We start from the raw sequence: 26459 nt of genomic DNA, 5'->3' as shown, positions 1-26459 counted from the left end.
CCGGCTCTGACGCCCGTCAGATGTGACCGGGCTTGCAAACTATTACAGACTACAAAGGTAAGCACAACCGCGAGCTGCCCAATGACACAAGCCTACCAGATGAGCTAAATCACTTCTATGCTCGCTTCGAGGCAAGCAACACTGAGGCATGCATGAGCGCATCAGCTGCCCCGGATGACTGTGTGATCACGCTCTCCATAGCTGACGTGAGTAAGACCTTTAAACAGGTCAACATTCACAAGGCTGCGGGGCCAGACGGATTACCAGGACGTGTGCTCCGGGCATGTGCTGAGAAACTGGCATTTTCAACATGTCCCTGATTGAGTCTGTAATACCAACATGCTTCAAGCAGACCACCATAGTCCCTGTGCCCAAGAACACAAAGGCAACCTGCCTAAATGACTACAGACCCGTGGTGCTCACATCCGTAGCCATGAAGTGCTTTGAACGGCTGGTAATGGCTCACATCAACACCATTATCCCAGAAGCCCTAGACCCACTCCAATTTGCATACCGCCCAAACAGATCCACAGATAATGCCATCTCTATTGCACTCCACACTGCCCTTTCCCACCTGGACAAAAGGAACACCTATGTGAGAATGCTATTCATTGACTACAGTTCAGCGTTCAACACCATAGTACCCTCAAAGCTCATCACTAAGCTAAGGAACCTGGGACTAAACACCTCCCTCTGCAACTGGATCGTGGACTTCCTGACGGGCCGCCCCCAGGTGGTGAGGGTAGGTAGCAACACATCTGCCATGCTGATCCTCAACATTGGAACTCCCCAGGGGTGCGTGCTCAGTCCCCTCCTGTACTCCCTTTTCACCCACGACTGCATGGCCAGGCACGACTCCAACTCCATCATTAAGTTTGCTGACGACACAACAGTGGAAGGCCCGATCACCGACAACGACGAGATAGCCTATAGGGAGGAGGTTAGAGACCTGGCCGGGTGGTGCCAGAATAACAACCTATCCCTCAACGTAACCAAGACTAAGGAAATGATTGTGGACTACAGGAAAAGGAGCACCGAGCACGTCCCCATTCTCATCGACGGGGCTGTAGTGGAGCAGGTTGAGAGCTTCAAATTCCTCGGTGTCCACATCAACAACAAACTAGAATGGTCCAACCACACCAGGATAGTCGTGACGAGGGCACGACAAAGCCTATTCCCCTTCAGGAAACTAAAAAGATTTGGCATGGGTCCTGAGATCCTGAAAAGGTTCTACAGCGGCAACATCGAGAGCATCCTGACCGGTTGCATCACTGCCTGGTACGGCAATTGCTCGGCCTCCGATCGCAAGGCACTTCAGAGGGTAGTGCGTATGGCCCAGTACATCACTGGGGCAAAGCTGCCTGCCATCCAGGACCTCTACACCAGGCGGTGTCAGAGGAAGGCCCTGAAAATTGTCAAAGACCCCAGTCATAGACTGTTCTCTCTACTACCGCATGGCAAGCGGTACCGGAGTGCCAAGTCTAGGAAAAAAAGGCTTCTCAACAGTTTTTACCCCCAAGCCATAAGACTCCTGAACATGTAACCAAATGGTTACCCGGGCTATTTGCATTGTGTGCCCCCCCAAACCCTCTTATACGCTGCTACTCTCTGTTTATCTTATATACATAGCCACTTTAACTATACATTCATGTATATACTACAATTGGCCCGACCAACCAGTGCTCCCGCACATTGGCTAACCGGGCTATCTGCATTGTGTCCCACCACCCGCCAACCCCTCTTTTTATGCTACTGCTACTCTCTGTTCATCATATATGCATAGTCACTTTAACCTTATCTACATGTACATACTACCTCAATAAGCCTGACTGACCGCTGACTGACACACACACACACATTTTTATTTTATTTTCTCCGCACTATTGGTCAGAGCCTGTAAGGAAGCATTTCACTGTAAGGTCTACACCTGTTGTATTCGGTGCACCTGACAAATAAACTTTGATTTGATTTGGTCTAGTCTGGTTATAATCCAGCCAATAGGTGTTGACTGTTTAGATGTGGTCCTGGTTGGTTGTTTAGGTCTGGTCATGGTATTCTGAGTGTTTAAGTGTTTGGTCATGGTTATCGTTTGACTCTTTAGGTGTGTTCATGGTTGACTGTTGTTTGGGTGTGGCCACAGTTGGGTGTGGTCGTGTTAAGCACCCCTCAGGACAGGGAAATAGCCTGCTGTTTCATTACATAATGAGGAGCAGGTCCAGGGCCAGGCGTAACAGGAGGAATAAGGGTCCTCTGTTCTCTTCTGTTTGACTGTTTGGCACGACCAGTGGAAAGTAGTTCTGCACTGCAACACCTCATGTCTTTCTGTTTGGTGATGATGCCCGGTAGTGTATGTGTGTGTGTTTCTGTTCTGTTTGGTGAAAACGCCTGGGCCGGTAATGAACACTCAACGGCCCTTTCCGCCTGACAGGGTGAGGTCATGGAAGGCACCCCCTCACACACACAAACACGCATACATGCATGCACATACACACAAACCATGGCGCAAGCACCACACCGAGATGCATACACACACACACACTCACACTCAAGATGCACAAATTCACACACCCACACACACAGTACATTTACATTTTTGAATGTTTTTTAAATAATTGGGAATAAAGTGACAGACAGTAAACAGTAGCAGCGTATGTGATGAGTCAAAAAAGTTGGTGAAAAAAGTGTCAATGCAGAGTGTCCAGGTAGTTTGGTTAACTATTTAACTAACTATTTAGCAGTCTTATGGCTTGGGGGTAGAAGCTGTTCAGGGTCCTGTTGGTTCCAGACTTGGTGCATCGGTGCCCCTTGCCATGCGGTAGCAGAGAGAAAAGTATATGGGTGTTTCCAAAATGCACACTACTGTACTCTACATACTCAAGTGCATTTTCTGAGGACGTTCTCTTGAATACGTTCTTGTGAGGATGAGAGTGTGGAGAACGCATAAAACATTTCATTTGAGAAGCACTCCCCCTACGTTGCATCTCCCCATTCTCTGAACCTGATTCCATCCAGGACAATGGCAACAATAGAGACGAAACATACACAAAGAAAATGTTTTATTTCATAATTATCATCGTAATCTATCTTGCCAGCAAGCTAGTTAAACAGGCAAAAATGACCTAAAACTAATGGTATGCAAGGTATATGTCAATTCTTTTTGGCTAGCTAGCTAGCCAGTTAGCCATATTGACTTACTATGGACTTACCTATTCACTAAACCTTCCTTCTTCTAGCCAGGACAATGGCAATAAATCCAAAAGAAGATATACACAAAGCAAACGTTTTACTTCATAACTATCAGCTGGCTATATGTGAATCATAATAATGTAGCTAGCCAGATAGTATAACTGGCAGAAATGACCTAAAACCAATGTTATCCAAAGTAGATGTTAATTCTTTGTTGGTAGCCACAAAGGACTGTTAGCTAGCTATCTAGCAACTAGCCAGTTAGCGCTATTGACTTCTTATTTTTCTTTTTTTAACCAGGTAGGCTAGTTGAGAACAATTTCTCATTTACAACTGTGACCTGGCCAAGATAAAGCATAGTAATTCGACACATTCAACAACAGAGTTACACATGGAATAAACAGAACATACAGTCAATAATACAATAGAACAAAAGAAAACAAAAAGTCTATATACAGTGAGTGCAAATGAGATAAGTTAAGGAAATAAATAGGCCATGGTGGCGAAGTAATTACAATATAGCAATTAAACACTGGAATGGTAGATCGGCAGAAGATGAATGTGCAAGTAGAGATACTGGGGTGCAAAGGAGCAAGATAGATAAATAAATAAATACAGTATGGGGATGAGGTAGGTAGATAGGTGGGCTGTTTACAGATGGGCTATGTACAGGTGCAGTGATCTGTGAGCTGCTCTGACAGCTGGTGCTTAAAGCTAGTGAGGGAGGTGTGAGTCTCCAGCTTCAGAGATTTTTGCAGTTCGTTCCAGTCATGGGCAGCAGAGAACTGGAAGGAAATACGACCAAAGGAGGAATTGGCTTTGGGGGTGCCCAGTGAGATATACCTGCTGGAGCTCGTGCTACGAGTGGGTGCTGCTATGGTGACCAGTGAACTGAGCTAAAGCGGGGCTTTACCTAACAGAGACTTGTAGATAACCTGTAGCCAGTGGGTTTGGCGACGAGTATGAAGCGAGAGCCAGCCAACGAGAGCGTACAGGTCACAAAGGTGGGTAGTATATGGGGCTTTGGTGACAAAACGGATGGCACTGTGATAGACTGCATCCAGTTTGTTGAGTAGAGTGTTGGAGGCTACTTTATAGATGACATCACCGAAGTCGAGGATCTGTAGGATGGTCAGTTTTATGAGGGTATGTTTGGCAGCATGAGTGAAGGATGCTTTGTTGCAATATAAAAATTAAATTAGATTTAATTTTGGATTGGAGATGCTTAATGTGAGTCTGGAAGGAGAGTTTACAGTCTAACCAGGAGAGTTGTATGGCATTGAAGCTCGTCTGGAGGTTAGTTAACACAGTGTCCAAAGAGGGGCCAGAAGTATACAGAATGGTGTCGTCTGCGTAGAGGTGGATCAGAGAATCACCAGCAGCAAGAGCACTTACTATGGTCTTACGACCTACACACACTACAGTGTGTATTGTAGGCAGGTAAACATGCCAAAATTAACACAGCATGTATTTATTAACGTAGCAAGATAAAATATTGTAGTCAGTGTATTTTCTCTTGCTTCAGTTGAAATAATGTCCACCATTGATTTTTTTAAAAAGCATTCTTTTTACATGGTTGCTTCATATTTCTTTGCATACTTTCCGTTGAAGCTTGAATCAATGCATGCTTCAAAATATGTACATGTAAATGCTCCATTTCGCATACTTTGATTTGGACTTATAGTCCAACCCTCCAACCCTTCCATTTGCCTGCTCAAGAGCACGGTAATATGCATTTTGAGAAACAACCTGAGTTGGGAGGCTCGACTCTATTCCAATTTTAGGGCCTTCCTCTGAGATTGCCTCATATAGATATTGCCTCATCTGTGGATCTGTTGGGGTGTTATGCAAATTGGTGTAGGTTGATGTGAGTAATGTAAGCATTTCATGGCCACAGATGTGAGAGCTACGAGGCGATAGTCATCTAGACAGGTTACCTTAGTCTTCTTGGGCAGAGGAACTATGTTGGTCTGCCTGAAACATGAAAACTGGGTCAGGGAGAGGTTGAAAATGTCAGTGAAGATACTTACCAGCTGGTCAGTGCATGCTCTGAGTACGCGTCCTGGTAATCCGTCTGGCCCCACTGCCTTGTGAATGTTAACCTGTTTAAAGGTCTTACTCACATCGACTATGGAGTGTGTGATCACTCAGTCATCCGGAACAGCTGGTGCTCTCATGCATGGTTCAGTGTTGCTTGCCTCAAAGCTAGCATGGATGGCATTTAGCTTGTTTGGTAGGCTCTCATCACTGGGCAGCTCGTGGCTGGGTTTCCCTTTGTAATCTGTGATAGTTTGCAAGCCCTGCCAAATCCGACGAGCATCAGAGTCAGTGTAGTAGTAGTAGTTTTGGTCTTAATCCTGTATTCACCCTTTGCCTGTTTGATGATTTGCCGGATGGCGTAGCGGGATTTCTTATAAGCATCCAGGTTAGTGTCCCGCTCCTTGAAAGCGGTAGCTATAGCCTTAAAATCAGTGCAGATGTTGCCTGTAATCAATGGCTTTTGGTTGGGATATGTACGTATGGTCACTGTGGGGACGATGTCGTCGATGCACTTATTAATGAAGCCGGTGACTAATGTGGTAAACTCCTCAATGTTATCAGATGAATCAGGGAACATATTCCAGTCTGTGCTAGCAAAACAGTCCTGTAGCTTAGCATTCACTTCATTGGACCACTTCCGTGCTGAGCGCGCCACTGGTTCTTCCTGTTTGAGATTTTGCTTGTAAGCAGGAATCCGGAGGATAGAGTTATGGTCAGATTTACCAAATGGAGGGCGAGGGAGAGCTTTGTATGCATCTCTGTGTGTGGAGTAAAGGTGATCTTGCCTTGCTTTTGCCTGTAGTTGCACAGGTGACATGCTGGTAGAAATGAGGTAAAGCAGATTTCAGTTTTCCTCCATTAAATCACCGGCTACTAGGAGGACCACTTTTTGGATGAGCATTTTCTTGTTTGCTAATGGCCCTATTCAGCTCTTTCAGTGCGGTCTTAGTGATAGCATCGGTTTGTGGTGGTAAATAGACAGATACGAAAATTATATATAACTCTTGGTAAATAGAATGCCTCATGATAAACCATACTAACTTCGGCGAGAAGAACCTTGAGACTTCCTTAACATTAGAGATTGTACACCAGCTGTTGTTAACAAAGATACAAACACCACTCCCGTTGAGCTTACCCGACGCTGCCGTTCTGTCCTGCCGATTCATAGAAAAATCAGCTGGAATATTATCCTTTTTCCTTGTTCAGTCAAGTTTCAGAGAAACATAGGTAATTACAGTTCTTTAGATCCCGTTGATAGGATATTCTCAAACAGAGTTTGTTTGGTTTGTTCTCCAGTGATTGAAGAATAGAACAGAGAGTAGAAGCGGATCATTTACTCTCCACCGTAGCTTCATCAGGGTACCTGTACGTCAGCCTCTATATCGCTTTCTCTTCCGAGTGTCAGGGATTAGGGCCTGGTCTGGGGTGAGCAGCATGTCCTGTGCCGCTGACACATTGAAGTAGAAATCTTCATCCAAATCAAGGCTGTTGATCACTGTTCTGATGTCCAGAAGCTCTTTTCGGTCATAGGAAACGATGGCGGAAACATTATTTACCAAATAAGTTAAGATCAGCTCCAAAGAACACACAAAATAGTAGAATTGGTCAGGGGCCCGTAAAACGTCCGCTATACATCCCAGCTTAATTTCCTGTGTGTGTGCATGTCTGGTAGTGAGACCACCAACTAAGGCTTGACCTAACTGGGGCGGTCAGCCGGTGATTGTCAAGCAAATAACTGTTGGTCTCACGGTAATTGACAGTTAATTAACATAAACATAAAAATGCAGCATCTCCTGGCGCCCACACACAGCCTACAAGCCATTTAAAAAAGTCTAATGAATCCATGTGATATAGCCTACACCTTCACAATAAGCACTTGATAATGCTTCGAATTTCACAGCGGCATCCACTTTGTGGCCGTAATGCAAGCAAGCAATGCAGATGTTGAAGCACGTTGGCTAGGAAAAACTCCCTAGAAAGGCCAAAACCTAGGAAGAAACCTAGAGAGGAACCAGGCTATGAGGGGTGGCCAGTCCTCTTCTGGCTGTGCCGGGTGGATATTATAACAGAACATGGCCAAGTGTTCATAAATGACCAGCATGGTCAAATAATAGGTCTGGGACAGGTAGCACGTCCGGTGAACAGGTCAGGATTCCATAGCCGTAGGCAGAACAGTTGAAACTGGGGCAGCAGCACGGCCAGTTGGACTGGGGACAGCAAGGAGTCATCATGCCAGGTAGTCCTGAGGCATGGTCCTAGGGCTCAGGTCCTCCGAGAGTTAGAAAGAAAGAGAGAAAGAGAGAATTAGAGAGAGCAAACTTAAATTCACACAGGACACCGGATAAGACAGGAGAAGTACTCCAGATATAACATACTGACCCTAGCCCCCCGACACTACTGCAGCATAAATACTGGCGGCTGAGACAGGAGGGGTCAGGAGACACTGTGGCCCCATCCGATGATACCCCCGGACAGGGCCAAACAGGAAGGATATAACCCCACCCACTTTGCCAAAGTACAGCCCCCACACCACTAGAGGGATAACTTCAACCACCAACTTACCATCCTGAGACAAGGCCGAGTATAGCCCACAAAGATCTCCGCCACGGCACAACCCAAGGGGGGGGGGGCGCCAACCCAATTTAATCTGGTCTTTACATATACTAAATAATATATGTGTAATTTAGAATGGACCATTATCATGCACCTGTATCGAAACGAGGCAGCGGGAAAAAATACATGTCATCTATGCACTTAAATAGCGAATGGAGGATGCTATTCCCCGTGGTTTATTTTCATGCCAGCCAGGTAGGCAATACTCCTGCTGTCAATATAAGCAATGTGCTTAATATTAGGAAAGTTGAGAAATAAATTTAGTTGGCCTAGCCTATAGAAAAGCTGATGGGATCCTCCTGTAAATTAGCGGCCATCACTCTGTTTTCTCCCGCAATTGCATAGCCTATAGAAATGTTGAGCAACATGAGCTCATGAAGTGTTTGATTAGATATTCTAATACATTTGCATTGAAGTCAAGAGTGATTATAGGGACAATGTAGTGCTGAGTCTATTGTCGTTAGCAAGTTTGGTAGGATACTAATGACCAGCAGCATCATCAGAGCTTGGAGAAGCCTAATTACAGTACCTATACAGTCATGTGGAATTTGACTGCCTTCATGACACGTGACCGCCAGTGTGGAGGTAATACGCCACCGCATCAGCCCTAGACCTGACTAAGATCCACCTTGGATCGGAACATTGTCACTATTAAAAGGTGCTATTAGGAGCCTTACATTGCCTCTCTAACTAACACATGTCTATCTCTCCCCTATGTTTGACTGTATTAATATGTCTTATTCAGACTGTGTGAAGTGAAACATGACTTAGCTTTATCTAACCCATGATTCCCACTCTCTCTCCTCTCTCCCAGAGTTGCTGTATAACCTGACAGCTGATGTGGATAAGAGACAGAGGAGCCAGCCTTCTAGAGTGTACTTGGTTCAGAACGGAGCCCAGATGAGCTCTGTGAGCAACGAGCTCAGTCTGGACATCAACACAGTGGAGTGCCACCAGTACACTGCATACGTTAAGGTGAGTTCCTAGACCTCAGTCATATGAGGGAGTCAGTCATATAGCTTTCACCTGGATTCACCTGATCAGTCTTTGTCTTGGAAAGAGCCGGTGTTCCTAATGTTTTTTACACTCAGTGTAGCAAAATGCTTGTGTTTCTAGCTCCGACAGCACAGTAATATCTAACAATTTCACAACATATACCCAATACACACAAATCTAAGTAAAGGAATGGAATTAAGAATGTATAAATATATGGACGAGCAATGTCAGAGCGGCATAGACTAAGATACAGTAGAATATAATACAGTATATACATATGATTAATGCAAAATATGTAAACATTATTCAAGTGACTAGTGTTCCATTTATTGAAGTGGCCAGTGATTTCCGAGTCTATGTATATAGGCAGCAGCCTCTAATGTGCTAGTGATGGCTATTTAACAGAAGCTGCTTTTCAGTCTTTCTGTCCCAGCTTTGATGCACCTGTACTGACCTCGGCTTCTGGATGATAGCGGGGTGAACAGGCAGTGGCTCGGGTGGTTGTTGTCCTTGATGTGTGTGGTTGCATGTGTGTATGACAGTTCAACAGTCTGTTTGAGTGGTATTTGACTGTAGCCTGCTGGGTCAGGTCAAAGGTGAAAGGCAGGCGGTCATAATGGTTCATAAAACTACTGTTTACTTTGACTGTGCTGTCATCTCCAAATGGATAGAAACCATAGACATTGAAACCAGTTGATAGTAATAGCGCTGACCTCATCCACGTATTCTTAGGGAAAACTCCCGATGGCGCATGAAGCCAGAAGTATGTGAATTTGAAGCGCTCAAAGGATCATGGCCGATGTAGTTGTTTTCATTCTGCCTGAGAGAGTAAACCCAATGCTGCAAGATGACGTCGCCGTCAATAACGGAAGCCTTGGACATAAACAGTCGAAAACCAACCGATCACAACTCGGTTAGGCTAGATTGGATTTATATATCATTTATACAATTATTTTATCTTGATTCTGTATTTTTATATATTTGTAGGCTATCTTTATCATTTGTGCAACTGCTCTGTCATCCTCTGTTCTCCGCTCTGTCATCCTCTGTTCTCTGCTATGTTGTCCTCTTGCAGCCCCATAGACATTGGTCAGCCACTCCATCTACTCTTGACAGGCTTGTTGACTCCGCGCTCTCTTCTGGATAGCACACCACACCCCCTTAGGTGCATAATTCACTTAAGGGGGATCGAACTTGATCATAATTTAAAAGAAATAGAGCCCAAAATGGCAGGCCCCCCCAAATAAATTGTCCGTTCTGGGGCCTCCCGGGTGGCGCAGTGGTTAAGGGCGCCGTATTGCTGTGCCATCAGAGACTCTGGGTTCGTGCCCAGGCTCTATCGTAACCGGCCGCGACCGGGAGGTCCGTGGGGCGATTCACAATTGGCCTAGCGTCGTCCGGGCTAGGGAGGGCTTGGCCGGTAGGGATGTCCTTGTCTCATCGCGCACCAGCGACTCCTGTGGCGGGCTGGGCGCAGTGCGCGCTAACCAAGGTTGCCAGGTGCACAGTATTTCCTCCGACACATTGGTGCGGCTGGCTTCTGGGTTGTATGCGCGCTGTTTTAAGAAGCAGTGCGGCTTGGTTGGGTTGTGTATCGGAGGACGCATGACTTTCAACCTTTGTCTCTCCCGAGCCCGTACGGGAGTTGTAGCGATGAGACAAGATAGTAGCTACTAAAAACAATTGGATACCACGAAATTGGGGAGAAAAAGGGGTAAAATAAAATAAAAAATATATATTTTTAAATTGTCCGTTCTGGTGATCGTAATTTACATAGGCATTCTAGGGCAGACTATGGCTTTTGGCACCGCTAGGTTGATATGCAGTAGCCGACCAGCAGAGCTTGTGACTTCACGCTCCAGATGGACAGAGAGGGCCTTGTAGAAACAGGAGGCAGAAAAGTAATCTATTACACAGACAACATAGCTAAGTAGCGATGAAATATGTGACTTAAACTGGAGAAAGAACCCTCCACACTCACTGTTGAGCCATGCAATTTTCAGTCATTTAATTTCCAAGCTTTCTGTCACAGTAGTAAACCTTTGTCACTATTTTCAGATAGTATAGCCTAGAACTCTAACGAAGCCTATTTTTAAACTAACTTTTAACGACTGCAATTTGCATGGATCTTAATGTGCAGACGAAAGCTTCTCGTACTCAGTAAAAACAGTAGACAGACGCTCCATTGTCACTTCATAAGCAGTTAGTTACTTTATGGTAGCCAGCTGATTCAGAAGCGGCAATAGAGCGGACCTATGTCCTGAGGTCTGAGGGCGTACATTTATGTCTCACCTCCTGCTAATGGGGACCAGAGGTCCCACCCCACACGGAGCCTGTACATTTTACTGGCATTCTTCACAGTGGACCCCAGGCTCATTTCTCCCTGGGAGGCTGAGCCCGACTGAACTATGCAGTGAAAGGATCTGTCATTATAATGCTAGCCTTCTCTTCATCTCTCTCTCTCTCTCCCCCAAACAGCCCAGGGTTCAAACACCATTCAAAAACTCTTATACATTATCTGTGCTTGCCTGGTTTAATTGTCCAATAGAATAGTTTCCAAAACGGCAAACCCCGCCCATCTGGCACTCCAGGCAGGCTAAAGCAAACACTCAAAGAATTTAAAAGATCCCTGAACCCAGAGCTTCTACCCACCCATACAGCCCTGTGATAAGTATACTTAAATTAAGTGATAATGCCTGAGAAGCCAGTATTTGGAGGATATATTGGCATGGGTGTTGTTTAGTATATCCTCCAATATATCCTCCAAACACCGGCTTCGAGGGCATTATCACTTTTATACAACGGGTTACAAACATATTCAAATTATGATTGACATATTTTCATTAAAAACGTTATTTTATTGAATGTATCATACTATGTCATCCTTCCACAAGATATAGTCATGAAACAAATCTAGGGTTGCTACCCTAGCCGGCTGGTCATTCGTTCTATTGGTTCTGTTGCCAGAGATACGACTGTGTCTGTTCTGTGTCTATGGACCTGACCCAGTCGTTCAGTCTGTTAGTTCTGTGTCTATGGACCTGACCCAGTCGTTCAGTCTTTTTGTTCTGTGTCTATGGACGCGACCCAGTCGTTCAGTCTTTTTGCTCTGTGTCTATGGACCACGACCCAGTCGTTCAGTCTTTTTGTTCTGTGTCTATGGACGCGACCCAGTCGTTCAGTCTTTTAGTTCTGTGTTTATGGACGCGACCCAGTCGTTCAGTCTTTTTGTTCTGTCTATGGACGCGACCCAGTCGTTCAAAATCAAATCAAATCAAATTTATTTATATAGCCCTTCGTACATCAGCTGATATCTCAAAGTGCTGTACAGAAACCCAGCCTAAAACCACAAACAGCAAGCAATGCAGGTGTAGAAGCACGGTGGCTAGGAAAAACTCCCTAGAAAGGCCAAAACCTAGGAAGAAACCTAGAGAGGAACCAGGCTATGTGGGGTGGCCAGTCCTCTTCTGGCTGTGCCGGGTGGAGATTATAACAGAACATGGCCAAGATGTTCAAATGTTCATAAATGACCAGCATGGTCGAATAATAATAAGGCAGAACAGTTGAAACTGGAGCAGCAGCACAGTCAGGTGGAAGTTGAAACTGGAGCAGCAGCATGGCCAGGTGGACTGGGGACAGCAAGGAGTCATCATGTCAGGTAGTCCTGGGGCATGGTCCTAGGGCTCAGGTCAGTTGAAACTGGAACAGCAGCATGGCCAGGTGGACTGGGGACAGCAAGGAGTCATCATGTCAGGTAGTCCTGGGGCATGGTCCTAGGGCTCAGGTCCTCCGAGAGAGAGAAAGAAAGAGAGAAGGAGAGAATTAGAGAACGCACACTTAGATTCACACAGGACACCGAATAGGACAGGGGAAGTACTCCAGATATAACAAACTGACCCCAGCCCCCCGACACATAAACTACTGCAGCATAAATACTGGAGGCTGAGACAGGAGGGGTCAGGAGACACTGTGGCCCCATCCGAGGACACCCCCGGACAGGGCCAAACAGGAAGGATATAACCCCACCCACTATGCCAAAGCACAGCCCCCACACCACTAGAGGGATATCTTCAACCACCAACTTACCATCCTGAGACAAGGCTGAGTATAGCCCACAAAGATCTCCGCCACGGCACAACCAAGGGGGGGGGGCCAACCCAGACAGGATGACCACAACAGTGAATCAACCCACTCAGGTGACGCACCCCCTCCAGGGACGGCATGAGAGAGCCCCAGTAAGCCAGTGACTCAGCCCCTGTAATAGGGTTAGAGGCAGAGAATCCCAGTGGAAAGAGAGGAACCGGCCAGGCAGAGACAGCAAGGGCGGTTCGTTGCTCCAGAGCCTTTCCGTTCACCTTCCCACTCCTGGGCCAGACTACACTCAATCATATGACCCACTGAAGAGATGAGTCTTCAGTAAAGACTTAAAGGTTGAGACCGAGTTTGCGTCTCTGACATGGGTAGGCAGACCGTTCCATAAAAATGGAGCTCTATTGGAGAAAGCCCTGCCTCCAGCTGTTTGCTTAGAAATTCTAGGGACAATTAGGAGGCCTGCGTCTTGTGACCGTAGCGTACGTGTAGGTATGTACGGCAGGACCAAATCAGAGAGATAGGTAGGAGCAAGCCCATGTAATGCTTTGTAGGTTAGCAGTAAAACCTTGAAATCAGCCCTTGCTTTGACAGGAAGCCAGTGTAGAGAGGCTAGCACTGGAGTAAAATGATCAATTTTTTGGGTTCTAGTCAGGATTCTAGCAGCCGTATTTAGCACTAACTGAAGTTTATTTAGTGCTTTATCCGGGTAGCCGGAAAATAGAGCATTGCAGTAGTCTAACCTAGAAGTGACAAAAGCATGGATACATTTTTCTGCATCATTTTTGGACAGAAAGTTTCTGATTTTTGCAATGTTACGTAGATGGAAAAAAGCTGTCCTCAAAATGGTCTTGATATGTTCTTCAAAAGAGAGATCAGGGTCCAGAGTAACGCCGAGGTCCTTCACAGTTTTATTTGAGACGACTGTACAACCATTAAGATTAATTGTCAGATTCAACAGAAGATCTCTTTGTTTCTTGGGACCTAGAACAAGCATCTCTGTTTTGTCCGAGTTTAATAGTAGAAAGTTTGCAGCCATCCACTTCCTTATGTCTGAAACACATGCTTCTAGCGAGGGCAATTTTGGGGCTTCACCATGTTTCATTGAAATGTACAGCTGTGTGTCATCCGCATAGCAGTGAAAGTTAACATTATGTTTTCGAATAACATCCACAAGAGGTAAAATATATAGTGAAAACAATAGTGGTCCTAAAACGGAACCTTGAGGAACACCGAAATTTACAGTTGATTTGTCAGAGGACAAACCATTCACAGAGACAAACTGATATCTTTCCGACAGATAAGATCTAAACCAGGCCAGAACATGTCCGTGTAGACCAATTTGGGTTTCCAATCTCTCCAAAAGAATGTGGTGATCGATGGTATCAAAAGCAGCACTAAGGTCTAGGAGCACGAGGACAGATGCAGAGCCTCGGTCCGATGCCATTAAAATGTCATTTACCACCTTCACAAGTGCCGTCTCAGTGCTATGATGGGGTCTAAAACCAGACTGAAGCATTTCGTATACATTGTTTGTCTTCAGGAAGGCAGTGAGTTGCTGCGCAACAGCCTTCTCTAACATTTTTGAGAGGAATGGAAGATTCGATATAGGCCGATAGTTTTTTATATTTTCTGGGTCAAGGTTTGGCTTTTTCAAGAGAGGCTTTATTACTGCCACTTTTAGTGAGTTTGGTACACATCCAGTGGATAGAGAGCCGTTTATTATGTTCAACATAGGAGGGCCAAGCACAGGAAGCAGCTCTTTCAGTAGTTTAGTTGGAATAGGGTCCAGTATACAGCTTGAAGGTTTAGAGGCCATGATTATTTTCATCATTGTGTCAAGAGATATAGTACTAAAACACTTGAGCGTCTCTCTTGATCCTAGGTCCTGGCAGAGTTGTGCAGACTCAGGACAACTGAGGTTTGGAGGAATACGCAGGTTTAAAGAGGAGTCCGTAATTTGCTTTCTAATAATCATAATCTTTTCCTCAAAAAAGTTCATGAATTTATCACTGCTAAAGTGAAAGTCATCCTCTCTTGGGGAATGCTGCTTTTTAGTTAGCTTTGCGACAGTATCAAAAAGGAATTTCGGATTGTTCTTATTTTCCTCAATTAAGTTAGAAAAATAGGATGATCGAGCAGCAGTAAGGGCTCTTCGGTACTGCACGGTACCGTCTTTCCAAGCTAGTCGGAAGACTTCCAGTTTGGTGTGGCGCCATTTCCGTTCCAATTTTCTGGAAGCTTGCTTCAGAGCTCGGGGATTTTCTGTGTACCAGGGAGCTAGTTTCTTATGAGAATTTTTTTTAGTTTTTAGGGGTGCAACTGCATCTAGGGTATTGCGCAAGGTTAAATTGAGATCCTCAGTTAGGTGGTTAACTGATTTTTGTCCTCTGGCGTCCTTGGGTAGGCAGAGGGAGTCTGGAAGGGCATCAAGGAATCTTTGTGTTGTCTGTGAATTTATAGCACGACTTTTGATGTTCCTTGGTTGGGGTCTGAGCAGATTATTTGTTGCAATTGCAAACGTAATATAATGGTGGTCCGATAGTCCAGGATTATGAGGAAAAACATTAAGATCCACAACATTTATTCCATGGGACAAAACTAGGTCCAGCGTATGACTGTGACAGTGAGTGGGTCCAGAGACATGTTGGACAAAACCCACTGAGTCGATGATGGCTCCGAAAGCCTTTTGGAGTGGGTCTGTGCACTTTTCCATGTGAATATTAAAGTCACCAAAGATTAGAATATTATCTGCTATGACTACAAGGTCCGATAGGAATTCAGGGAACTCAGTGAGAAACGCTGTATATGGCCCAGGAGGCCTGTAAACAGTAGCTATAAAAAGTGATTGAGTAGGCTAGATAGATTTCATGACTAGAAGCTCAAAAGACGAAAACGTCTTTTTTTTTTTGTAAATTGAAATTTGCTATCGTAAATGTTAGCAACACCTCCGCCTTTGCGGGATGCACGGGGGATATGGTCACTAGTGTAGCCAGGAGGTGAGGCCTCATTTAAAACAGTAAATTCATCAGGCTTAAGCCATGTTTCAGTCAGGCCAATCACATCAAGATTATGATCAGTGATTAGTTCATTGACTATAATTGCCTTTGAAGTAAGGGATCTAACATTAAGTAGCCCTATTTTGAGATGTGAGGTATCATGATCTCTTTCAGTAATGACAGGAATGGAGGTGGTCTTTATCCTAGTGAGATTGCTAAGGCGAACACCGCCATGTTTAGTTTTGCCCAACCTAGGTCGAGGCACAGACACGGTCTCAATGGTGATAGCTGAGCTGACTACACTGACTGTGCTAGTGGCAGACTCCACTATGCTGGCAGGCTGGCTAACAGCCTGCTGCGTGGCCTGCACCCTATTTCATTGTGGAGCTAGAGGAGTTAGAGCCCTGTCTATGTTGGTAGATAAGATGAGAGGACCCCTCCAGCTAGGATGGAGTCCGTCACTCCTCAGCAGGTCAGGCTTGGTCCTGTTTGTGGGTGAGTCCCAGAAAGAGGGCCAATTATCTACAAATTCTATCTTTTGGGAGGGGCAGAAAACAGTTTTCAACCAGCGATTGAGTTGTGAGACTCTGCTGTAGAGCTCATCACTCCCCCTAACTGGGAGGGGGCCAGAGACAATTACTCGATGCCGACACATCTTTCTAGCTGATATGCACGCAGAAGCTATGTTGCAGGTGTAGAAGCACGGTGGCTAGGAAAAACTCTCCAGAAAGGCCAAAACCTAGGAAGAAACCTAGAGGAACCAGGCTATGTGGGGTGGCCAGTCCTCTTCTGGCTGTGCCGGGTGGAGATTATAACAGAACATGGCCAAGATGTTCAAATGTTGATAAATGACCAGCATGGTCGAATAATAATAAGGCAGAACAGTTTAAACTGAGCAGCAGCACGGCCAGGTGGACTGGGGACAGCAAGGAGTCATCATGTCAGGTAGTCCTGGGGCATGGTCCTAGGGCTCAGGTCCCCCGAGAGAGAGAAAGAAAGAGAGAATTAAAGAAAGCACACTTAAATTCACACATGACACTGAATAGGACAGGAGAAGTACTCCAGATATTACAAACTGACCCCAGCCCCCCAACACATAAACTACTGCAGCATAAATACTGGAGGCTGAGACAGGAGGGGTCAGGAGACACTGTGGCCCCATCCGAGGACACCCCCGGACAGGGCCAAACAGGAAGGATATAACCCCACCCACTTTGCCAAAGCACAGCCCCCACACCACTAGAGGGATATCTTCAACCACCAACTTACCATCCTGAGACAAGGCTGAGTATAGCCCACAAAGATCTCCGCCATGGCACAACCCAAGGGGGGGCGCCAACCCAGACAGGATGACCACATCAGTGAATCAACCCACTCAGGTGACGCACCCAGTCTTTTTGTTCGGTGTCTATGGACGCGACCCAGTCGTTCAGTCTTTTTGTTCTGTGTCTATAGACGCGACCCAGTCGTTCAGTCTTTTAGTTCTGTGTCTATGGACCACGACCCAGTCGTTCAGTCTTTTAGTTCTGTGTCTATGGACCACGACCCAGTCGGTCAGTCTTTTTGTTCTGTGTCTATGGACGCGACCCAGTCGTTCAGTCTTTTTGTTCTGTCTATGGACCACGACCCAGTCGTTCAGTCTTTTTGTTCCGCGTCTATGGACGCGACCCAGTCGTTCAGTCTAAATGTTCCATTGCCATACTGGCTGGCAAAGTTCTTATCCCTTGCTTGCTTGCTAGCCTACTACAGCTAACAGTCACATCAAAATGTGCAGCCATAATAACAGCAAAGTAGCTGTATTTGCATTTGTTTAAGCTGTTTTCTAGTGACATTTATTTCGATACATTCATAACATTGAGCTAATGAGGCGCGATTTCGCCTGGCATAAAAAATTGATATATAAAAAAAGCCGTCTGTCTGTCTCGTCGCGACTCCCGGCACGTTCATCACTATGGGACTGCTAGAGATCAAATTTGAATATTGAAACAATGTTGCAGACAGCAAGGTTTATACAAATCTTCGCTGTTGAAAACTAAATGTTACTCTAAAAGAAATGAGATAATGGCTAGTGAGATAATGGCTAGATGCTTTTTATAGTGGAGATCAAGTTTATAAATTGCTTAGCTGGGCTGATAGAGTGGATTGCGCAGTCAGATGAAACAGAGTAAATAGGCATTTTAACGTCATAGATTTAGCCGGTGGTAACTTGTGGAATAGACACTGGCTGGAATGCCCTTTTAACAAATCAGCATTCAGGATTAGACCCACCTGTTATATAAATCACTACATTGCACAGAACAGTTGTAACAATAATAATCCTCATTCATCATACTGGGTAATGTGTGAGGCTGAGGCTTCGCATTTTGTTGTATTCTGTTCTTTTAACTTAAGACACACAACTTAGTCATGTCATATGTGAGGCTTTCAACTACACATAATAACACAGTTATTAAACAATGAAAAGTTATGTTTATTCATCCGATCTATCCCAGTGAAGTGGGGATCATTTTGTGGAGTCAGTGGTACTCCTAGATGACTATAGTAGTCATTGATACTTAGGGTTGACTCTTCTAATTTAACGCTGTAATCAGACAGAGCATAAACTGTTAGCTTCAACTGTGTAAATTGTAGGTATGCAATAAGAAGTATTGTATTGTTAATTCCCAAAGTAAACATGTTCCACATCTATACAGCATTATCTATATTTTTTTGCATCCCAAAAGGCACCAGATTCCTTTTATAGTGCACTCATTTTGACCAAAGCCCTATGTGGGGCCCTAAGTGCACTATAAAGGGACTAGGGTGCCATTTGGGACGCAACCTCTGTGTTACTGGGTGGGCAGTAGTGTACTGTAGATTAGCTTTGACATCTGGTGTGTGCCACGTACGTAACTAACTGGCATCTCTCTGGCACTGTATGCTTTAATGTACTAGCAGGGATAAGCACTCTTCCAGTAATACTGACAGTGGGATTCATCAGGCCAGAACCACATGGCATGATAGAGTTGAGCTGTGTTGTAGAATAAAACAGAACTTTGTTTAAAAACATTGGCAATGTACAATTGTTTGAATAATCAAGAGATAAGAGGATCACTTATTCTGCTGTGTGGGGTTAAATAGTGTGGTGCCAAAATTACACTTCCTCTTGGATATAGCATTATTTCTAGTCAATGAATTACTATTCAAAGGTGTGACATATTGTTATAACTTCCAATATAACCTTTTGTATTTCACGTTCTGTGACATTTATTTTTGCATTACATTTTTTATTAGATTCCCCTGACACCTTTAACATTTTCTTCACACAACATTCACACACACACACACACACACACACACATGCATATTCATACACACACACCCTCTTACATATTTTGTGTGAAGAAATGTTGAGTCTGAATTAGCTTATTGTAGGTTTAAAGAGGAGTGTGTAGGCTCAGCCCATGTAACCATGAGGTGTCTGGTAGTGTAGCTGATTAGTAGTGGTTATTGTTGGATTGAAGGGGTATATTTTCCTGACTCTGTTGTGTGGGGTAACGAACACAGATGTGTGAACAAGGAATAGACACTACAGTTCTATAGAGTTGAATAAAGGTAAAATTTTAAATGTAAATCACCACCACAAGCCAACCAAAGAATCAGTGCACTCACTCATCTTCGCTAGCTCAGAATCCCGCACAAGTAGAATTCCAACCTAACCACACCAGACTGCTTAGACTACTAGAGTGATCGTGGCTTTCAGTCTGACCTTTGATACTGTACATATGATTGAGGGAACTAGAGGGGAGAAAAATATTATAGTATAGAGATTATAGGGATTACACACTTTAATTTAATCCTCTAAATGTTTGTTTGTGACTCTGAGAAAAGACTGGAGAGAGAGATGCCCATCCTATCATTTGTCTTGCTAAAGTGTGTGTCTACATGAGCCAGGCCTTCTATTTGCTGGCTGAGGTATGCTAATGGAAAACAGCTGGTGCCCATCTACATCCTCCGGGAGACCCTGCCTCATACACATATGGCTAAAACACAGGATCCCACTATTAGAGGTTAACGTCACAGCAAGAGCAGGGTGGTGTCGTGTCAAATGGAACTGGTTGGGTGGGTGTGTGAACTCCACCACGCTGTCTGTCGCTGGCTCCGGTGGGTGATGCAATGGAAAACCTAGCTGTAGCTGTGTTTGGGGTTGACTGACTGGCTCTGACCATGCCTGGTGTATGACTGGTAGGGGTAGCAGTCCATGTCATGAGCTATTTTAAGATATTTAAGTTGCTTGTACAGTACTGTATCTCGGCATGACCGTCCATGGATAGACATGGCAGTTTATCAATCCTGCTCAGTAAAAAACAAAGACGTTATTTCTGTTTCAGTTATTAGCCTAACCATTATTACAATAGCTGTTCATTCACTGCTATAAATAGATTCTGGGGATTGTTGGCACAAGCCAAAGGACAAAGGAAAAACAGATTATTTTACACAGATGAACCTGACTTGGATTAATCAGTTGATCAATTCATCTTCAGGCTAACTTTCTGATCTAACTTGTAATGGACAGTGTACACATGAACTAAGAAAGATTAGAAACCACAGGGTAATTCTTCACAACCCTACATCTGAGGCAGATATCAGGAATTACCACTCACTCAGTAAATCACACAATATTATGGAGTGCGAGTTAAATAATAGTGAAATCATAACATGTTTTTTCTAAAGCAATTCCTGAAATTATATAAGTCTTTCATGTTGATCATTTTAAACATGTTTTGGTTGGCGGGTGAACGGTTATGGAAAGGCATACCAGACCTCCAGATGGACTTTGTTTAGTTATTTTTAGCTAAATAAACTACACACTGTATTTACCTCAGTCATACCTCACATTCTAGAGAGGGAAAACAGGGTTGTTATAATGATGAATGCTGAATGATTTGGGTGGTTGAAATGACTGGGGGGGGCATGCGTGTGTGCTGAATGATGTGGGTGCTTGAAATAAGCAGTAAGGTCCAGGAGGCTGTGTATACTTGAGTGAGTGATTACAAGAGCTGAGAGCTAGAGAAAAACACCCATATTATTCTCTACCCTTAATTTTCAAGTCTCACGTTCAGGCATTTTTGTGCAATTGGCACATTATCTCTTTGTTTATTGTATCTCAGCTGACTGTACACCACCAGACACCCTTGAAAATGAATCATGAAATAGCTTGCAGGTTTGGCTCAGTATTCATCTACTTTTTGTATCTGGATATTATACTAAAGCTTAAGCACTCGTTGTCTTCAAGGAGCTGGAAAATCATATACTGTACTTTTAAACTTTTGACATTTAGTCTAATATGCCCATCAACTACCAATCCAGCATAGAAATAAAATGACTGTAACGGAAAAAAACGTTAACTCTATTTTCTATGTCTACTTCATTGGTACACACGGGATGGGAAGTTACGAAGAGTGCGCATTAACCAAGCTAGCTCCAGCGGTTGTCAGGCTGGAGGTCACTTTTCTGTGTGTCACTATGACATCTTCACTTGTTTACAGTTGTTTGGTCCTCTGTAGCTTAGTTGGTTGAGCGTGGCGCTTGCAACGCCAGGATACTGGGTTCGATTCCCGGGACCACTCATATGTAAAATGTATGAACGTATGACTGTAAGTTGTTTTGGATAAAAGTGTCCGCTAAATGGCACATCTATTAACAGAGTGCTCATACCCAACTTTTCCCCTAGAAGAAGCTCCAAGGTCCAGACATCAGAATAGGTTGATGTGTCTTTAAATACCCAGTGGTGCCAGGACACTGTTAGAGGATATACAATACTGCCAGCGAAGTAGGGCTCTCCCCAACAACAACAAAGTTATTGGTCGACAGAGAGTCGTCTGTTTAAAACTGGTATTTTTCCATATATAGACACACCCTATGTTTGAATAAAATCAACAATATGTATGCTACTGAGCTTGTCTGATGCTTTAAACACTGCGTTTAAAATTGAAGACACTCAAATGACTAAAGAGTGAGCCAGAGATCATTATAACCCAACCAGAAGAAAACCTGTTCATTACCCTCCTCCCACTGCTGCTGGCCTTTACAGATTCTGCCATTATGCTCCTGAAGTTGCCGGCAATAGGCTACACCAGTGGTTGTCAACCTTTTTCCATTTGGAGTGTCAAGTTATTGTACCATTTCTATTGATCTGCCTGCCAGTTATGATTTTCCGATGCACATTTTTTGTGGAACAGTTTAATTTCATTTATAATAAAGTCTTCATATCGCAAACTCAATGTCATGTGATGAATCAAAATTCTCTCTACAGTACCAGTCAAAAGTTTGGACACACCTACTCATTCAAGGGTTTTTCTTCATTTTTGTATCTTTTTTTCTACATTGTACAATAACAGCGAAGACATCAAAACTATGAAATAACACATAATCATGTAGTAACCAAAAAAGTGTTAAAAAATGAAAATATATTTTATATTTGAGATTCTTCAAAGTAGCCACCCTTTGCCTTGATGACAGCTTTGCACACTCTTGGCATTCTCTCAACCAGCTTCACAAGGAAAGATTTTCCATCAGTCTTTAAGGAGTTCCCACATATGCTGAGCACTTGTTGGCTGCTTTTCCTTCACTCTGCAGTCTAACTCATCCCAAACCATATCAAATGGGTTGAGGTCGGGCGATTGTGGAGGCCAGGTCATCTGGTGCAGCAACTGGTGCATCTGGTGCAGCCACATCACTCTCCTTCTTCCATATTGACTGACCTTCATGTCTTATTTGAGCTGTTCTTGCCATAATATGGACTTAATATGGTCTTTTACCAAATAGGGCTATCTTCTGTATACCACCCCTACCTTGTCACAACACAACAGATTGGCTCAAACTCATTAAGAAGGAAAGAAATTCCACAAAGAAGAATATATTTATATTTAAATATATTTAGATTTGTTCAATACTTTTTTGGTTATGACATGATTCCATAGTGTTATTTAATAGTTTTATGTCATCACTACTTTCTACAATGTAGAAAATAGTACAAAAATAAAGAAAAACCCTTGAATGGATGTCATAAGGTGAACGCACCAATTTGTAAGTCGCTCTGGATAAGAGCGTCTGCTAAATGACTTAAATGTAATGTAATGTAAATGAGTAGGTGTGTTCAAACTTTTGACTGGTACTGTAGATCCTCCTTGGAGAATGTAATGGAACTAATAGCCTGCTAAGCTAGCTAGCTACACAAGAGTGGGAGCTCACGGCTTACGCCCATCCATCATCCATATCTCCCATCCACAATGCCCTAGCAAGCCACAAGCCTACTTGATGGTAATAGTGCTCACTGTTGCCCTTAGAGGGCAGTTTTGAAGGCCTTTTCGACATCCTGGGGACCTGGACGAACATCAAATATCGCCTTGGATCTCGAATGACCTAGCTGCTCTGAGACTCAGTCTCAGCCCTCACTGGCACGTTAGCAGACAGAGCCAGAGCCACACGCTTCCACCACAACCACACTGCATGCTTTGTTTGCCTCCTTATACAGTTCTGCAGCAGTAAGACATTTTCAATTCCCTCAATGCCATTCAACTGGTTTCATTTACCGCAGGCCAAGAATGCTGATACAATAACACACACACACGTGTACACACACATACAGCTATACACACACACAAGCATAGAGAGGAAACTGATACAATGAATCCACATGGCAGGAGGAAGGTAATAGTGTCCAGCTGGTTTCTAAAGAAAGTCACGGCAGCTCCACTCTATTTATTCAGATTCAGAAAACTTCATTGTCCTCAGAGAAGCAATTCGTCTTGCAGCAGTCGTAAACAATAGGATGGAAAAACATTCAAATGAATTGAAGCTGTCTCTCAAATGCCACTCTATTCGGCTCTGGTCAAAAGTAGTCCACTATATAGGGAGTCATTTGGGATTACATTTACATTTAGCAGATGCTCTTATCCAGAGCGATTTACAGGAGCAATTAGGGTTAAGTGCCTTGCTCAAGGGCACATTGACATATGTGTCAGCTCAGGGATTTGAACCAGCAACCTTTTTGTTACTGGCCCAACTCTCTTAATGGCCCCAGCTAGTATAGTCAGAGGGATGTAGTCAGAGCAGAGGAGGGCTACGGGAATAAATAAAGAGGAAAAATGTAATGTATCCTGTTCTTGGAGTATATCCTTTGATATACTGTACTGTCTGCAGGTATCAGTCTGGACAGAATTGAGTGGATTAGGCAATATTACAGCACTAGATTGTGCAGAGTCATAAGATGTTTAGCATACTGTTGAGGACTTCCCCATGTGGATTTGACAGCAGGGACTGGGACAATCTATGAGCCGTTCTCATCTCAGTCCCAGTTTAGGCGGACCCCTGGAGGTACTTGGCCTATCCACAGGGGTACTTGAAAAGCCTCATGAGACCACAGGGTTACTGGTAAAACGCACACGAGACCATAGGGTTACTGGTAAAACGCACACGAGACCATAGGGTTACTGGTAAAATGCACATGAGACCATAGGGTTACTGGTAAAATGCTCATGAGACCATAGGGTTACTGGTAAAATGCACATGAGGGGGTACTTCAGTGTTACTCCGGGCAGAGCTAAATTTAGGTGGTGGTACGGTAACCAAAAAAGGTTGGGAGCCACTGCAATAGAACACTAAATTTAAAAGGTTTCCTGGATGGCTCTTGTACTGGCTAGATAGCTGCCACTTAATCTCACCATACACACACACACACACAGTATGTGGTGGCCAAGTCTGACCGGAGGGAAGACTCTCTGCCCACTATGTTTCCCTCTAACCACTGAAAAGGAAACTCAAGTGACGTAGAAAGGAGGGAAATCTTCTCAACCAAATGTTGGCTATGGGGAGCAGCTTGGAGTAAAAATAACTGTAGCTCTCGCTCACAATTAAAAGCTGATGATTTATTTTTTCTTTAGATGAAAAACATGACTTTTTAGCCATCGATGGCTATAGATATAGAACATTGTTTATTATCTACGTCAATGTCCTCCATCAGAAAACGTAGGTTAGTTGATAAGGCACTGCATCTCAGTGCCAGAGGCGTCACTACAGACCCTGCTTCAATCCCGGGCTGTATCACAACCGGCCGTGATCGGGAGTCCCATTGGTTAGGGGTGGGTTTGGCCGGGGTAGGAATCCATTGTAAAATAAGAACTTGTTCTTAACTGACTTGCCTAGTTAAATAAAGGATAAAAAAATATATATATATATTGAACCTATGGACAACATGAGATCACAAAGGGGCAGGATCAAATGTGTGTTCTCTGATGAGTTCTGGCCATTAAAACGTTACTAGAATGGAGGATAGCCTATAGTTTCTGAACATTTACATTTACATTTAAGTCATTTAGCAGACGCTCTTATCCAGAGCGACTTACAAATTGGTGCATTCACCTTATGACATCCAGTGGAACAGTAGTGCATCTAAATCTTTTAAGGGGGGTTGAGAGGGATTACTTTATCCTATCCTAGGTATTCCTTAAAGAGGTGGGGTTTCAGGTGTCTCCGGAAGGTGGTGATTGATTCCGCTGTCCTGGCGTCGTGAGGGAGTTTGTTCCACCATTGGGGGGCCAGAGCAGCGAACAGTTTTGACTGGGCTGAGCGGGAACTGTACTTCCTCAGTGGTAGGGAGGCGAGCAGGCCAGAGGTGGATGAACGCAGTGCCCTTGTTTGGGTGTAGGGCCTGATCAGAGCCTGGAGGTACTGAGGTGCCGTTCCCCTCACAGCTCCGTAGGCAAGCACCATGGTCTTGTAGCGGATGCGAGCTTCAACTGGAAGCCAGTGGAGAGAGCGGAGGAGCGGGGTGACGTGAGAGAACTTGGGAAGGTTGAACACCAGACGGGCTGCGGCGTTCTGGATGAGTTGTAGGGGTTTAATGGCACAGGCAGGGAGCCCAGCCAACAGCGAGTTGCAGTAATCCAGACGGGAGATGACAAGTGCCTGGATTAGGACCTGCGCCACTTCCTGTGTGAGGCAGGGTCGTACTCTGCGGATGTTGTAGAGCATGAACCTACAGGAACGGGCCACCGCCTTGATGTTAGTTGAGAACGACAGGGTGTTGTCCAGGATCACGCCAAGGTTCTTAGCGCTCTGGGAGGAGGACACAATGGAGTTGTCAACCGTGATGGCGAGATCATGGAACGGGCAGTCCTTCCCGGGAGGAAGAGCAGCTCCGTCTTGCCGAGGTTCAGCTTGAGGTGTTGATCCGTCATCCACACTGATATGTCTGCCAGACATGCAGAGATGCGATTCGCCACCTGGTCATCAGAAGGGGAAAGGAGAAGATTAATTGTGTGTCGTCTGCATAGCAATGATAGGAGAGACCATGTGAGGTTATGACAGAGCCAAGTGACTTGGTGTATAGCGAGAATAGGAGAGGGCCTAGAACAGAGCCCTGGGGGACACCAGTGGTGAGAGCACGTGGTGTGGAGACGGATTCTCGCCACGCCACCTGGTAGGAGTGACCTGTCAGGTAGGACGCAATCCAAGCGTGGGCCGCGCCGGAGATGCCCAACTCGGAGAGGGTGG

General features: G+C 44.5%; 1 protein-coding gene across 1 annotated transcript in view; it reads left to right on the top strand.

Moving 5' to 3' along the window:
- Nucleotides 1-26459, top strand: part of itga9 (integrin, alpha 9) — a 163867-nt gene that overhangs the window by 60094 nt on the left and 77314 nt on the right. Inside the window, exon 15 of the mRNA XM_029685347.2 lies at nucleotides 8654-8814. Within this exon, the coding sequence (XP_029541207.1) occupies nucleotides 8654-8814 (161 nt within the window). The remainder of the gene's footprint in view (nucleotides 1-8653; nucleotides 8815-26459) is intronic.

This window comes from Oncorhynchus nerka, linkage group LG16, assembly GCF_034236695.1.
Source record: "Oncorhynchus nerka isolate Pitt River linkage group LG16, Oner_Uvic_2.0, whole genome shotgun sequence".
NCBI lineage: Eukaryota > Metazoa > Chordata > Actinopteri > Salmoniformes > Salmonidae > Oncorhynchus > Oncorhynchus nerka.
The sequence above is the reverse complement of the archived record's forward strand: the minus strand, read 5'-3'. Positions and strand labels throughout refer to the sequence as shown.